Source organism: Macaca mulatta, chromosome 7 (assembly GCF_049350105.2).
Source record: "Macaca mulatta isolate MMU2019108-1 chromosome 7, T2T-MMU8v2.0, whole genome shotgun sequence".
In the NCBI taxonomy this organism is placed as follows: Eukaryota; Metazoa; Chordata; class Mammalia; order Primates; family Cercopithecidae; genus Macaca; species Macaca mulatta.
This window is the reverse complement of record NC_133412.1, coordinates 153,798,285-153,814,226: the sequence shown is the minus strand read 5'-3', so window position 1 is coordinate 153,814,226 and position 15,942 is coordinate 153,798,285. Positions and strand designations below refer to the sequence as shown.

The 15,942-nt window shown below is 37.2% G+C and overlaps 1 protein-coding gene across 9 annotated transcripts in view; it reads left to right on the top strand.

Moving 5' to 3' along the window:
- The window catches only part of CEP128 (centrosomal protein 128), a 457,806-nt gene that overhangs the window by 356,466 nt on the left and 85,398 nt on the right, over positions 1 to 15,942 (top strand). For 5 of the 9 annotated variants that reach the window (XM_077938779.1, XM_077938780.1, XM_015144274.3 and 2 more), the window contains one exon: positions 1,675 to 1,724. In XM_077938779.1, coding sequence (XP_077794905.1) covers positions 1,675 to 1,724 — 50 coding nt within the window. Of the gene's footprint in view, positions 1 to 1,674; positions 1,725 to 13,124; positions 13,215 to 15,942 lie in introns of all 9 variants that reach the window. The other 4 variants (XM_015144269.3, XM_077938778.1, XM_015144272.3 and 1 more) reach the window with 1 other exon arrangement.

The window sequence follows — 15,942 nt, the reverse complement described above, 5'->3', positions numbered from 1 at the left end:
GACAGAGGTGGGAAGAGTCCTAGACCATGTGTCTGTTGTCATCTAGCAGATTGGCCTGGGCCTATTCAGATGTCAGTGACAGGGTTCCAAGTGAAAAAGTGGAAATGTGTGAGGTCTCTTAAAGCCTCAGTCCAGACTGAAACAGAGTTACCTCAGCTATATTGTACTCACCAAATCAAGTCAGGAGGCCAGCCCAGATGCAAGAAGTGAAGCAGATGTGCATGGCCTCTTGATGGAAGTAGCTACAAAACTGCAATGCAAATGAGTGAGGATGCAGGAAGAGGAATGATTGAGGGCACTTAAACAATCTTCCATACCCCAAGTTGGTTTCTGTATCTTATAGCTAAAGAACCTGATATGCCAATCAAAACCCCTTTAAAAATACACCCTAAAACACTAGCCTGCTCTTTTTACTTTTTGATGTACCTGATTATAGGAGGTTTTGGGAGCAAAGTCAGTTCCTCTACAGCATACAAAATAGAAACAATCTCTTATCCTTAATCCCAGCATATTGTGTCTTCGGGAGATTGCTTACCTCTCGTCTGTAACCCTCTTAGCTGTGCGGCCTCAAAGGGTCATTACCGTCAGTTCTGTCATCTGCCAGGTCTCCTGAAATTTTGGTGTACACACAGTTACAACACACCAGCATGACTTTGTCACTCTACTATATGACTGTTTCCTGCTATATCTAGTATAGCACTTGCTAAAACATTTGAGTTTGCCTTTCTGGGATACATATTAGGCTTCTCTAATTTGTTTTCCTTTTATGTAACAGCCTCTTGGTAAGCTATATCAAAGAGACAGTAAGGCAAATACTCATATTAATATACACTGCTGTAGGTGTTTCTTGCCAGTTTTCATCCAAGTTCTGACTCAACCTAGTCCTCTTTAGGTTTGTGAGATATAATAAGATCATAGCACAAGGTGGTATAGCTGCAGGCAGAAAATATGTTTTCTTAATAACAAGTTCATAAATTAATGTAGGGCACTGAGACACTGTGGCTGTATACATGCATTAAGACAGAGCTCTCTTCAGTTGACGACCTTCCCTTCCAACTACTAATTTCTGTGGGATGGTGCCAAACTCTTAGTCAAATGTATCTTCAATGCATCCCACCCTCTCAATGTGAAACAACAATTAATAAGACTTTATGGATGAGGTGGTGTTCCACTTCCATTAATAACACTTATTATTCCAGGGTGTTTTAATTTTGTTATAAAAATTGACTCTAGGGGCGGAACTTGGCTTGGGAGCTTATTTTAAGGGCAAATGGTTTGTTTCTAATTTTTCTTTCAAAAGAAAAAGGCTTTTCTTTTTTTTTCTAAAGGAAATTTTATGTAGCGTTTAGTTATACAAGCATGAGACCAAAATTCCTAAAATATTGGTATGATTACAGATTTTTAATTGATTTACTATTATCCTTTGGTATGTCAGGTAAAGCTGAGAGACGTCCCAGGGCTTCTCAGCTAGCTTGGAGTTGGCAGGCTCCAGCGCTCTGCATGTCATCAGTTGGGATTAGAGGGTGTTTCTTTTACATTGCTTCTCACACTTCAACATCCAGTTCTCTTCTCAGGCAACAGTTTATACAAGCTACTGGCTGAACTGCATTTAATGATAAGAGGCAACTCATTTTTACATTGTATTTTGATGGATATTTTACTTTCTTATTACAGATCTACTGGAAGAGACCCAAAGAAAAGATGAAGAAATGGGATCTCTGCAGGTAAATTCTTAAATAGGGCAAGACTCCTTGGTATGAAAACATTTGTTTTCTGCTCTTTTATCCTTTATTGTTGTCACATTCATGCTGGTATAGCAAATGGGGTGACAAGGACAATGTCAGAACTATAAAGTTGGAATTTGCTTCCTTTAGATCAGTGCTTCTGAGAGCAGTGATCTAAAGCAGGAAGCCAAATCAGCATCTATGCTACTTTTGATAGGAAATTTTATTCCTTGGTATAGCATAACAGGAACTGCAGCATTAGGAAATGAAGACAGTATGCCTTCATAGTCATTTCCCTCAAAACAGGACTGATGAATGAGGATGAATTCATGGAATCTACATTTTCAAGTGAAAGTCAAAAGTATTCTGACCCCATGGGTGTCATCTACCAATGACCAACCAATTAACACATAAATAGAGCTTAAGATTGCCTTATACAGCCTTTCAATTCAGTAGAGGTTTATTCACATTTCTTGGGCTGGAAAATTGTGTTAGAAAGATTCCACTCGAATTTTAATTGACACTTCCATGAGCAATGGATGTTAAGTTGACATCTGACAGAAGTTCTCTCTTCCCTTCACATTGGGCTAACTTACAAATGGCTAACTCAAGTGTCTGTCTTTATTAGGGGGAACATAATCAGTTATATTCCCATGACAGAACCAATTCACTTAATGTCACGTTGGGGATTAAGAACAGTAAATACTTTGGACATTTAGAGTTCTTCATTGGCCTGGAGCTACAAGGCAAGACTGGAGAGTGATGTAATGAGCTGGTTTGAGTGCTTTAAGGGTAAAGATTTTTGCTTTTGGCAAATGAAAGAGAGGCCACATAAAGTCCAAAGAGCAAGGGAAATGTTCTGTGATTGGGGATTCTTCTACTTGATGGTATATCCATTAAGAGAAAATTATATAATTGATCTGAAAATGCAGAGGAAGCATAGTTTATACATCTAATAAAAATGGTACATGTTAACTGCGGTTTTGTACAGATTAGATTATTTTAACATCTTGTACTATATTCAGGTATATGTATGTTAAAAAAAAAAAAGAGCATTGGTTGGTCCAGTCTGGGGCTAGGAAGAATCTCAAGTGTATACTTGACCTGCCTATCTCTGTGAAACTTATATCAGCAATGCTTGTTGTTACAAAAAGCGTAGCTCTTTGTACACTAAATGTGTATATTGAGAAAGTCTTTTTAGGCATTGTGGTTATGTGTTGTGTTTACCCAGAATAACATATATAAACATACTTATTAAGTGTATATCTGGCCTTTTGAAATGGCAGCACAAGTAATTTTTTCTTTCACAGTACAAATGTTGGAACTAGTAATCTCATTAAATTTAATAGCCTATGTTGCTTCTCAAACGTTTATTAAATACTGGCAGCATTTTCTACTGAAATGTCCATCCAGTGCAATAGAATGCACCAGCCAACTAGCTATGGACATTTATAGTTGGAGAATGTGTAATTTGATGTCCCAGAGCAGAAGAGTTAAATGTTGACACTTTGTAGTGGTAACTGGTGCCTGATATTAACACTCTATTATGAATAAAGAAGGAACTCTCGGAATGTACAAGAGTACAGAAGCATATCACAGAAAGCCTTTAATGTTAAAGGTTAGAGGAAAATCCTTGGAAAAGTGCCGATATTCCTGATTTCTGTATTCACATATGAATATCAGAGATGATAGTTTGGAGAATACTATTCAAGTATACATGCTGAAATCCTACAATGACACAATAGTACCTGGCTCTGTTTCTGATTCACTGGGTCACCTTGGATAACTCAATTGACTTTGCTGTGCCTATTTTCTCATCTGTAATAGAAAATCATAAAATTGTCTTCCGGAAGTGTTTAGTGTGGATTAGATGATCCCAGAAGGGAGAGCTAAATATTTAATTCCAATTTACAATGTTAGCACATTCTCATGTATCCAAATTGGAGTCAATTTTATTTACTCATTATCATCTTATAATTACATATAACAGACATTCTGCATTTTATGCTATTCCCCTTAGGGGTAGGGGGTATTTTATTTAGCTCTAAACCCTTTAAAATTTCCTATAAATGAGGTACTCTATTTACTCATTGAACAAACACTTACCATCACCAATTCTGTGCACACCACTGTACTAGGTGCTAGGGATACAAAGGTAAGCTGTGTATACTTCTTGCCCTCTATGTTACAATTAGTGAAGACTATAAAAATCAGTTTTTATAATAAAATGCTCAAAAATCATATTAAAGGAAAAGTATAAGTGACTGTGGGAACATATCATAAGAACATCTGTCCTTGTTTGTCATAGGTAAGTGTAGGTTGACAGAACTGAAAGGGAATTAAGTACAGTTGAGGTAGGTTAAACTGGAGTGGGGTGGCAATCCAAGTAGGCTTCCCAGAGAAAGCCAATGTTGGAGTGATAACTAGGAGTTAGCTAGGCAAGTTTACAGTGAAGATAAAAGTTTTCAGCAGTGGAAAGGATAGGGGAAGGCCTAGGGTAAAAGAGCGCAGTTTCATGTCTAAGGAACTGAAAGTTCAGTATATTGGAATATAGCATCTGAGAGAGGGGCAGCAAAACGAGAACTTTTTAAGTAAATGGAGGTCTAAAAGACCTTGTGGAGGAGTTTGGACTTTACCTTCAGTATATGAGAAATTGGAAAAGGGTTTGAAATAAGAGAACAATATGGTAAGTCTGCATTTTAAAGAGATACCTGGCTGTAACGTGAAAAATAATTAGAGGCAGGCAAGATTGAAACCAGGGAGACCAATTAAGCAGATGTTTGTAAGACTCTCAGCAAGAGATGATGGTGACCTGGATTGGGTGGCATCAGAGAGCATGAAGAGGAGTGGGTGACTTCTTACTATGTTTTAGAATATGAAGTCCGTGGAACTTTGAGACTGGTTGTTAGGAACTAAAAGGGAAGGAGTTAAGAATGATGCATGGGTTTCTCGATTCAGCAGCTTCACAGATAGTTGTGCTCGTCAGTGATATAGGAGGAAGTTGATCCGTTCAGTTTTTGATATTTTGAAATGTCCAGGAGGTAATGTTAAGGTTGGTTCATATGAGTCTGGAGCTCAGAAGGTGTTTGATCTGAACATGCAGAATTTGATGCCATCATATCTGTTATCCATATCATAGGAATGATACTAAAAGTCATATAGCGAATGTGAACTCCCAGGGGAAGTATTTAGAATGAGGAGAAATGAAATCCTAGGCCAGAACCCTAGGAAACACCAACATTTAAACAACAGGCTAAGGATGAAAATCTTGCAAAGGAATCTAAGACATAAAGGAAATAATTTCAGGAACACATAGTGCTATGAAGTTTAGCAAAAGAATATTTCAAGCGGAAGATCATCAACAGAACTGAATAAATATTTGTTAAATTCTTGGATCCATTTAGCTATGGGGTTTAGGTTTCAAAACAAAAATTTACCTTTCAATGAACTGTAATTTCCTATCATACCTGTCTGTCAATCAACTCTCACATCTTTCACTTTTCCGGATGTCCACTACTTAGCACAGTGCCTCATCTTAGTTAGGTACTCAGTAATTTTCTGTTTACTAAATAAACAAATGAATGCCACCCTACTGGTCTCTTATTTATATAGCTCCTATTCCCGGGTCTCCTCAAGATCCACCCATTAAAAAACGCCACCAATCCCTGTCCTGTCCTAGAGTTCATTTTTTGTTTAAATTTTTGAGGGAGAGACATCCAAATTCTGCCATTCCTGTACAGACACAGACACACACAAACACACACACACACATACACGCAGGAGTAATTTCACATGAGCGGTAGTAAGCAGTGGAAAAGGATAAAACGACAGAGGGAGCGGAGCCGCAGGGAAGAGAGCATTTTCAGTCTTAAGGGGAATCACAAACAATGGAGACAAACATGTTTGACAGTGATTTTTACAACACAGCTAAAATAAGAATTACCAAAATTCTTCATTGGAGCTTAACATTGTCTGGCTCCTTTTTGTGTGTGTGACATTCATTTGCAGTTACATTGTGTACTGCTCCTCTTAAAAACAAAGTATTGTCTTTGACTATAAATGTGTAGTGCAGTATCAGAGTTTTATTTGCATATGAGTTTGAGCTACATTGAAACAAGCAAATCCCTTTTTCATTCCTCTCAAGATCAGCCGAAACGTTAAAATAGACACACAAGGTTATCCATTTTTCCTGATTTAGTTGAATTGTATTCAGTGACTTGACACCTTGCTGGTGATGGCTAATAGTGGTAGGTATTGCTGCTGTTTCGTGTTTTTATTTTTATAAATACCAGTCTACCTGGTTCACCTTTCCCCATGTTGCTTTCTAAATCCTCAAATGCAACGCACATGGAGAGTTAGTATCATGCTTAGTTATGAAAGCTTCACGGTGGGTCCTATGACAGTCACTAAACAGACTATCTGCAAAACTCATGGCCCTTACTCATATGATAACTTACTGGTCATCTCTCTTTTCATTTTATTTGAAATGAGTCATTCAGTAACTTCCAGTCATCTCTCTTCATTTTATTTGAAATGAGTTAAAACTAGATGATTATGAACATAATTTTTACTATTCATTTTCCTTTCATACTAAGCCATTGGTAGGTTATTTTGTGTCAGCACAACATATAGATATTGTAAATTAAGGATAATAATAATACTGATTTCATAGGACTCTTGAGAGGATTAGCTACCATAAGAAATGTGAAAATTTTGGTGCCTGACAGGTTGTAATAAATGTTAATTCTACACAGTGACTGTTTACACCTACTGTGTGTCAGAGATGATGCTGCATGCTTAGGGATAAGGCAATAAACGAGTCAGAGAAGGTCTCTGCCCCCATTGGGCTCCTCCTTCCCTCTTCCGCCACCTTCTACCCTTGCCCTTTCTCTTACCTTCCCCCTGCCATGGTCAACTCTGAAATTCAAATTCATATTTTCGTCAGATTATGCTGAAGGAAGTAGTATTATGTCTTTGGCCAGCTGCTAAATATAATGAAAAATCAAAAAAAAAAAAGTCATGATATGGCAATAATTAAATGGATTATTGGGCTACATGTGAATATCAATCTCATTATTTTAGGAGGAGAAGGGAAACATTTTAGTTGTAGAACCTGTAATCTAAATGTTGTCACAAGTATTTTTGGACCCATTATTTGGTATCATTATTAGAAGTTTTATTAGAAATGAACTAATCCTTTACTTAATTTTTAACAATGGGTTTACAGATTTTGTATATATACATGTATGTGAATATTTCATATAATATATAATAGATTTTAATTACAGATTTATATATAATATTGTATTATATAAATCTATAATAAAATATATAAAAATATATACAATCTTGAATATATATATTTAAGTTACCGATTTTTCTGAGACATTCCAGAAGCTCTGCCTGAAGGATATTAAATGTCATTAGTGCCATGCTGTTTTTCAGATGACCCATAATCATATTTAATTTCTCTATCAGTTGACTTTGAAAAATAGTCTGGAATCTCCCACTTGAAGGGTTTGATTTTCTTTTTAGTACTGTTTCTTTTTAGTACTGTGGAGGGACAGGTGTTAGATTTTGTTTTTGTGACCTCAATAGTGCTTAGGCAAAAACATTTGAAATGAGCAGTAAGGAGAAGAGAATCTTTTCCCCAGGCATTATTTATTTCAGCTACTTATGGAGTAGCCTGTGGCAACACAGTGTTTCAAGGGAAAAAATAGAATATACCTTCTTGGTTCTTTTGGAACAAACTTAATACATATTAATATTAGGGTATTATAATATAAAGAATGCCAGTGTAGAGTTGTCAGGCACAACAGTTGGAGATAAACTGGGCAGGAAAAACCACCAAAGAATGCGACTGTCATTAGCAAATAAATTACCCTCCCAGAAGCTGGCAAGATAGTGCATGAACCTCTCAGTACCCAGTAGATGGCTAATCCCCCTGGTAAGGAAACCATGTGAGAAACTGGGCTATGGATCGACCAGCTGGATAATTTCTGTGCTTTTGCTGTCAGTCCTTTCTGCCAGACTATAGAGTGCCCATAACCAGTACTTTTAGAGGTTGCAGGTGGAAATGCAGGGTGGGGCAGCTGCGAGTCTCTTTTAGAGTTCCCTCAGAGTTGCTTTAGAAGGATGAGGGTGGCGGGGAACGCTCTGCTCTCCCGCTGGATCTCAGAAAGAACTGAAGTAATTCATTTCCCCAGAAATTCCCGTTTTCTTGGGAGACACTAAAGTATATTTTTGGAAGTCTTGATTTGAATAAATTGATAAATTGGGATTAACTGTTTAAGGTTTCATTAAACTAGAAAGTAATACAGTCCCTACCCACTCCTAAGATGACTCGTGAGAGTTATGACAGAATTTTTATCTTTCTGGAAACCAAAATGTAATGCATACCCAGGTATTCTTCTGAAGGTGCATTCCTCAAAGCCGAGGCAAATAACTACATTTCTCTATGTCTTCTTCTGAAATGTGATTTAAAAATAATTGTTCTAAGCAATGGCATAAACAAAACAAGATACAGTGTTGTGAGGATGGAAGGTTGGGCCACCCGTTGCCACTTTCAGGCAGAGGCGACTTAACAGCTCATTTACATCTCTGTTTTCTCCAAAGGTGAACAGACTTACCAAACCTTCAATTTGGTACAAAGTTCCACCAGAAAGAACACATTAGCAGTCTGCCTTGGAGTCAAACAGGGTCTCAGCCAATTAGATTTACACCCTTCAATTTACTGGGTCAAGAAGCCTCATGAGAGCAGGGACCCACTCTCAGGAAAATGGATTCCACGGAAATTTTAGTGATCATTAAACTGTGTCACTCTGTTTTACCTGAAATTTGCGACTTAATATTAACCCCAAATTTATGACAGTATAAAACTGAAAAATAGAATACCCTGTGAAAGAAGTATTCTTGTGTCTGAATATATCGAAGTTGATTGACTGGGTCATTTTCCTTTGAGAATAAAAGAAATATAAAAACGTGCCTGGTTGTGTTTATCCAGTGGGATGAAAAGCACAAGTCGCCAGGACTCAGCAGTCTCCTTGAATTAAGCTTCTAAAAAAGCTTCTAAAAAAACACACATCATTTGGAAACATTGTTAAAATGCAAAATCAAAGCATAGTCTTTGAGCTCAAAAGCCCAAATATTTCTCTGTGACAGAAAGTTGATTTTAAAAGTTCGCAGTAAAAAAGGCTGGGCGAGGTGGCTCATGCCTGTAATCCCAGCACTTTGAGAGGCCTAGGTGGGTAGATCACCTGAGGTCAGGAGTTCGAGACCAGCCTGACCAACATGGTGAAACCCCATCTCTACTTAAAAAAAAAAAAAAAAAAAGGCGTGGTAGCCCATACCTGTAATCTGAGCTACTCGGGAGGCTGAGCCAGGAGAATCGCTTGAACCTGAGAGGCGGAGGTTGCAGTGAGCCGAGATCGCGCCATTGCATTCCAGCCTGGCCGACAGAGCAAAACAAACAAATAAACAAACAAACAAAGTGACCTAGGTGTGTTTTACAGAATTGGTAAATTCCTCCCACCGGGGGAAGATGATTTGACGCATCTTCATACACTATCCCCTTTACAGCTGACTTTGGGAAAAGCAATGCTTCCAGAAAACATACCTTGGTTCAGCTGTCAAGAGTCTGAGCTCTGGGCTTCGTGGACATTGGGGCTTATGTAGATAGCAACGTATGTTTTCTTGGTTTTTTTCCAAATCTCAACACAGTATGATGTATCAGTCTTAAGTTTATCTGGGAGTTTTTGCCAGTCTTGAGTCAGTGGGCACCCTGTAATTTGCGGCAATCTCATTTGTGTTGCAGAGCATAAGTGATCACTTCAAGATCATTCCCCATAATATTTTACAGTACATTGCTTATACCTGTCACAGCACATCCCTAGACAGACCTCAAACTTTGGGCAAAAATCCATGTTAATCCATTTTATCGTCTATCTCTGGATAACAATGACAATTGTGAAAAGCAATATTCTAAGTAATGACTACAGCGTGCAACAGATTTGGAAATAAATGCTCAGCAATAATACCTTTCTGGTTGAAACACATTTCCATTGACTCATGAAACAAATCTCTGAGATCCTAAGTACTAATAATATATGATTAAAAGACACTATAGTTCTCACTTCTAAGGCCATCTCCTTGCCTAATCTCTAGCTGATTTTCCAGAATAGACAGAAACACTGCAGAGGATTTCCCCAGTCTGGGATCTTGAAAACTCACTTATTTTATGCTTCAGTCTACTAACAAATACTTATTTAGCATTTGCTAACTCCCGTCAGGATTGTGCTAAATCAGCCCAAAGAGTGATGGTCTGTGTGTCAAAGGAGAGGGAAAAAGTCACACATGAAACCAAGCAATTCTTTGTGTCATACACTGTGGTAAAGCTGCTAAATTTATGTAAATTATTACTCACAACAATCTTCCAAGGTCCATAACTACTATTCTAATTTTGTGGATAATGTCGCCGAGACTCATAGCTTCCTCAGCCAGTAAGTGAGAGAACTAGTACTTGTTTTTGAACTTGCTTGACTTCTGTTCTACTATACTTAACTCAAGAGCAATGAAAAACAGAATCTCTTCACCTTTCTTTTTTTTTTTGTGTTCTGATTGTTTAAGATCCTGGCCTCTTTTTCTTTCAATTTCTTCCATTTTTTTTTTCCTTCTTCTTCAATTTCAGTTTTCAACCAAGTTCAAAATATTCTGGCAAAAATTAAAGGCAACATTAGAATGTTTCCATAAATTTTAAATTGTGCAAAAAGTGATAAAACTAAAATGAGCTGGAAAAATGACTAATAAGCATCTCCTCTTATACTTTTTACTTTTATTATAATCAGTTGATTATTTTACTTTTTAAAAATTGATTCTAAAGTACATTCCTTTTCTAGAGTCTGCATTACACGGACTCTTCTAGATTTAATTTGTTAGAAGTTTAATGTTTACTTTTAAATGTGTGAAGTCTTATTAGCATGTTAATAAATAACGTGTAATGCCTGTTAGCAATATTTCTGTATTTGCCCATAAAGTAAAATAGAAAATAGTACCTAGAAGAGATTCCATGCCTTTACTACATTCTGGTTGTAATAGAAATCCCTAGTTCTCATTTTACTGTGAGAAAAGAACTAATAAATCGGTCACGAATGAAACAGGGATTGAAGCACAGAGGCCACCATATATGGTCTCAGTGGTGAATCTCAACCCCTGCAGTCCAGATCCAAAAAAAAAAGGGACCAGCACAATATAGGTGTCATTTAGCTGCAGAATATTACAGCTAATTAAGTTTAGGTCTTCGCTTTCCTCAGTCCTTTCTTGTGCTGTTTTCCCAGTGGTATTGACTGCATGTGCTTCAGCTGCCCTGATGTCAGACCCAGAGTAAGTAAGGAGTTGCAACTTACTTAGAAAAGGCATATGGCAACAATATAATATCCCCTTTATTATATAGTGAAATAAATATAAAAATGTATACAAATAATTTTTTTATTTGGACATTAAATTGTATTGATACAGTGTGTTTTATTACACTGTTACCTAATGTCTGTTAAAAATGAGGTTCTGGAAGTCTGTTTTGGCATACTTTAAGGTAGAGGCTCCAGAGCAGTTACCCAGTGCATTCCCCAACCTCTACCATGCAAAACCACAAAATCGCCCTGATGCTAATAAAAAAAAAAGAATTTATTGTCTCTTTGCTCTTAAAACCTCACTGTATGCATGTGGTATTTCCATTAGTTCCATTTTGCTGAGCTGTTAAGTAGAAAAATACACACACACACACACACACACACTCTCATGATTTTTAATTTGTTTTTGAGGTTAGTATAGACTGTTTTGAGTCAGATGGAGCTGGATTACAGACCAGCACACCCTCCCCACCCCCCATATTTAATCACAACGTGAACTTCAACACACTTAATGTGTTTGAAGTCTATGTTCCTGACTTTAAATGAGTGAAATTAATGATATCCTCCTACTGGAAGGTTTTGTGAACATTAGAAGTAAGAACATATGGGTCAGGCGCAGTGACTCACACCTGTAATCCCAGCACTTTGGGAGGCTAGGCGGGTGGATCCCCAGGTCAGGAGATCAAGACCATCCTGGCTAACATGGTAAAACCTCGTCTCTACTAAAATACCAAAAATTAGCCAGGCGTGGTGACACGCATCTGTAGTCCCAGCTACTCAGGAGGCTGAGGCAGGGGAATCGCTTGAACCCAGGAATCGGAGGTTACAGTGAGCCAAGATCGTGCCACTGCACTCCAGCCTGAGTGACAGAGCAAGACTCCGTCTCAAAAAAGTAAATAAATAAATAAAAAATAAGAACATATGTTAAAAGTACCCAATTGCAATTTTGGCAATTAAACTTACAATAAATAGTTTTGATTTTTATGGTACTGATAAAAATCAGATAAGTCAGATAAAGGGATGTTTTCATTAATAGGCATAACACATACCAGTGTCCCTTTTGTTCTTGAAATTAAAGAAACCCATTCCTGTCCCAGGATCTTTGCATCTGCCTCTCTCAGTAATACTTTTCCTTTCGTTCTTTCAGTGGCTGGTTCATTTCCATCTTTTAGGTTTCAGCTCAAATGTTACCTCTTCGTAGGGATGTAAGCTGACCAACCTGTCTAGGTAATTTTATGTTATGCAATATTATTATTGCTTTGATGGTTTTCAACCAAATAAACATGTAAAGACCACTTTCAGATAATGGGCCTATAACAACAGGTGCCTGCCTGGACTTTGCTTACCTGCTTTAGAATGAACTAGTTTAACAGTTAACTGGCATAGGGAGAGTCTAATAAGAATAATTTTTTGAGTTTTTCCTCAAATAATAAATTTCTGTTGGTAGAATTTGAAATAATTTGGTAAAAGGAAAGGAATTATAATTGTGAGTAATCAGACTTTTCTGATCTCCTACAATCAGCATTCCATTATCCACAGGTAAGGTTGTGAGTGCTGAGAGTAGCTGTCATTACCAGTGAAAACTGTCCAGGCGGAGTGGTTAACAAACTCTCATCCAGTTTACTCCTTCATTTCATAGACTTTGGAATTTAGGATCACTTACTTCCAGGGATGATTTTGAAACCTATATAGTTGAAGATGCTTTGAGCTAAATCACTACTCTTTACAGTCCTGAGAAGTAAAATGTTTTAAATTTAAAGTAATAATTTCGCTAAAATTTGTGACTTTAATTTGGGTAAGAATTATTTGGGGGACCGTTTTAAAAGTACTACATCATATCATTTTCTCTAAAGGCAGAAATTTAGAAGTTTGTTTGAAATTATTATAGTCAAATTAGTGCTGTTTTTATAGCTATTATTATTTATAACATTTTCAATTACTTTAAGATGATAGAGCTTTCCAAGTCTTTTTCATAACTCACATCTCTCTCAAACAGCCGAAGCTACTGTTTAAACTTCCACCTTGGGAAGATGCTAGTCAGACTGCAGTGAGAAATCAGAGTGAAGCTCAATTGGAAGAAAAAGCAGTTAAGTATTTCATAGGAATATTTAGGATATTTGGAACTGAATAGTTAACACACATCTGCTTTATTTTAGTGCATATAGGATAAGTCAGCCTTCATGTATGCTTCCCAGAAGTGCAGCTAAAAACTTAGTTGTTGGGTTTTTTTTCCCTCATTGTTCTTAGAAAGAAGAGTGCACCATTGATAATCAGAGGGCAGATAATCTGAAGTTACTTTAAATTATTTAGCTACATTTCCCTTCTTACCTGTGCGTGTGTGTTGGGAAATGGAGATTAATAATAGTTTTAATCTCAGTCAAACTGAATTAAGAAGCAAGAAAAAGCTACCCCATCTCAGCCATTGTATTAGTTTAAGACTTTCTGCTTCGACGTTGGTCATCCTCATCAGCGGTCCCTCTAGTGTAGAATGCTGAGAGGTAACTGAACACAGACGCACACAGAAAGAATATGGGAGTGACGGGAAAGAAAGAGTCTCCATTACAATGTTCCTTGTGCATTAGTTCCTGTAAATGACTCTGCATGTAAATTATGTTGTGGATTACTGGAATTGCCCAAAGGTAAGTCATTTAATTCCCAAGGTGGACTATTTACTTGTAGCATTTAATGACTCAGCTGTGTGACATGCATCATAGTCAGCAACCCAGTGCTGTAATTCAAAGACTCAGGAGAACACGGCGTGGGAGGAAGGATTCTGTGGTTATATGGGTTTCTCTGTAAACTCTTTCACCTAGAAGCCCAGGAGATATGTGCCCTTCGGGGAAAGAAAGGAGATGTCAGCCTCAGGGAGTCTCATTAGACCAGCTATATTCAGTGGCAGTCAGATGCAGAACGCTTTGTGTACCTGAAAATGAAGCGTACCCTCTTATTTCCCACAAGTTCTGCATGACACAAGCCTGCTCGTAAATTAGGCCCTAATCACTCTTGCAATATGATTTGCATAGTAGTTCAGAGCATATTCCATTGATATATGACTAACCTCACAACTGGCATCGTGTACTTTTTTTTTTTAAATGTAAATCCTTGAAAAATATAGTGTGCCGGTTTCTGAGTTGTTGGCCTTCTCCTGGTACTCCTCAATTCCTCTTTCTCCATCTTTTTGTGGGGACAGTTAGCATCTGAAATTGCACTGGTTGTCCTTTGCATTGCCCCTAGCCACCATTATAGTCTTTATTTTATCTGCAAATAATCTTTAGTTGTTCTCCAGTCCAGATGTCACTCACCTTTGTTACCTGTTACGAGCAGTTTCACTGGAGAATTTGACAGTCCCTGGAGAAAGATAATTCTGTCCCTTGTCCTTCATTTTGTCTGTAGTGATATTCTGTAGCACACACCTATGTAGCACATTACATTGTGCTTTAAAGGAAGAATCTTGAAATGGTTATTTTAAAGGAAAATAAGAAAAAGAAAGCTCATTGCTTTGCTTTGTGATTTGAAATTTAAAGGGTAGTCTCAGAATTTTTGGTGTCAGTTTCATACAGCTACCTAGAAGTACTTACAGGGATTTTAAATAAAACCCTACCTTGCCTCTCAGGCTGTATTTTCCAGTCTGAAATCTGTCCAAGCAAACCAATAGACCCCCATTTCTGTATCTTTCTCTTCATCTTCTTTCTTTACCCCACTTGCATTCTTCACCCCACAAACCCATACACATACGCCACTTCAATATAAATACAATCGCAGCCTTTCCTGAACAATGTCAAAACTGAAGTATAATGGTCAGTAATCTCCTCGTAATAAAACCACAAACTAAAACACCAGCCAGAGAACACAGCAGAAGAAAGCTACAGAAGAACAACTGGCTGCCCTCAGGACTCTGAGAAGGCAACGGTAGTAAATGAGAGAACATATTGGAAATGTGGATCACCCACTTTGAGTCTCTTTTTAAATCCTGTGATTGTTTCTGCTTCTAGTTCTATCAGAGATTTGCCACACCCAAGTTGAAAATCAGGCAACAAGAACCATTACTGGGCCTCCCTGTAGGCTAGAACATGACATATCACTTTAAATTGGCTTTTCTTCCTAAGTCAAAACGTTGGGTTTTTTTTTTTTTTTTTTCTTGATAACTTTTCAGACAAAATCTTTAAGCCTTGCTGTTTTGTTTTGTTTTTTCTTCAGTATGTGTGTTGTGTTATTTTAGACGCTGAGTAGGTTGTTTGAAAAGGCACATAAGCAGCCAGTGAAATGAATTAACAGAAATTGACTACAGGTATCTAATGATGGTTACGGTGAACACAGGATGATTGGGAAACCAGTGCAAGCTGCTCCAATGCCACCTATCCTGAAGTATTTGATGTATAGACTAACTTCTTTCACTGACTTGTAATGGATAGCATGCAATTTTATATATAAATCACAGATGCATTTGGTATATTCAAAGCCAACTTATGCTATATTTTAAAGCTTTTTTGATGTTGCTACATTGAGATAGTGATTTTTATCTCTGTTTTGTTTTAATTTTAAATCACTATATGAAATGCTGAGCTTTTGTGTGTGATGATTAATCAAAGCCTTTTCCTTTTCTTTTCATTATCTTAAAGTTTGGCAAAGAATACTATTTTAAATGTATTCAAATAATTTCAAATAAAATGATTTCTAGCTCTTTTAATTATTTAAGAATGACTGACAAATTTTTTAAATGTAGTGGATTGTCATGGGGAAATGCTGAGGAGAAAATATATACATATTTGTGTTTCATTCTATAGGATTTATTTAGGAAGTAGCAGGTAAAGTGT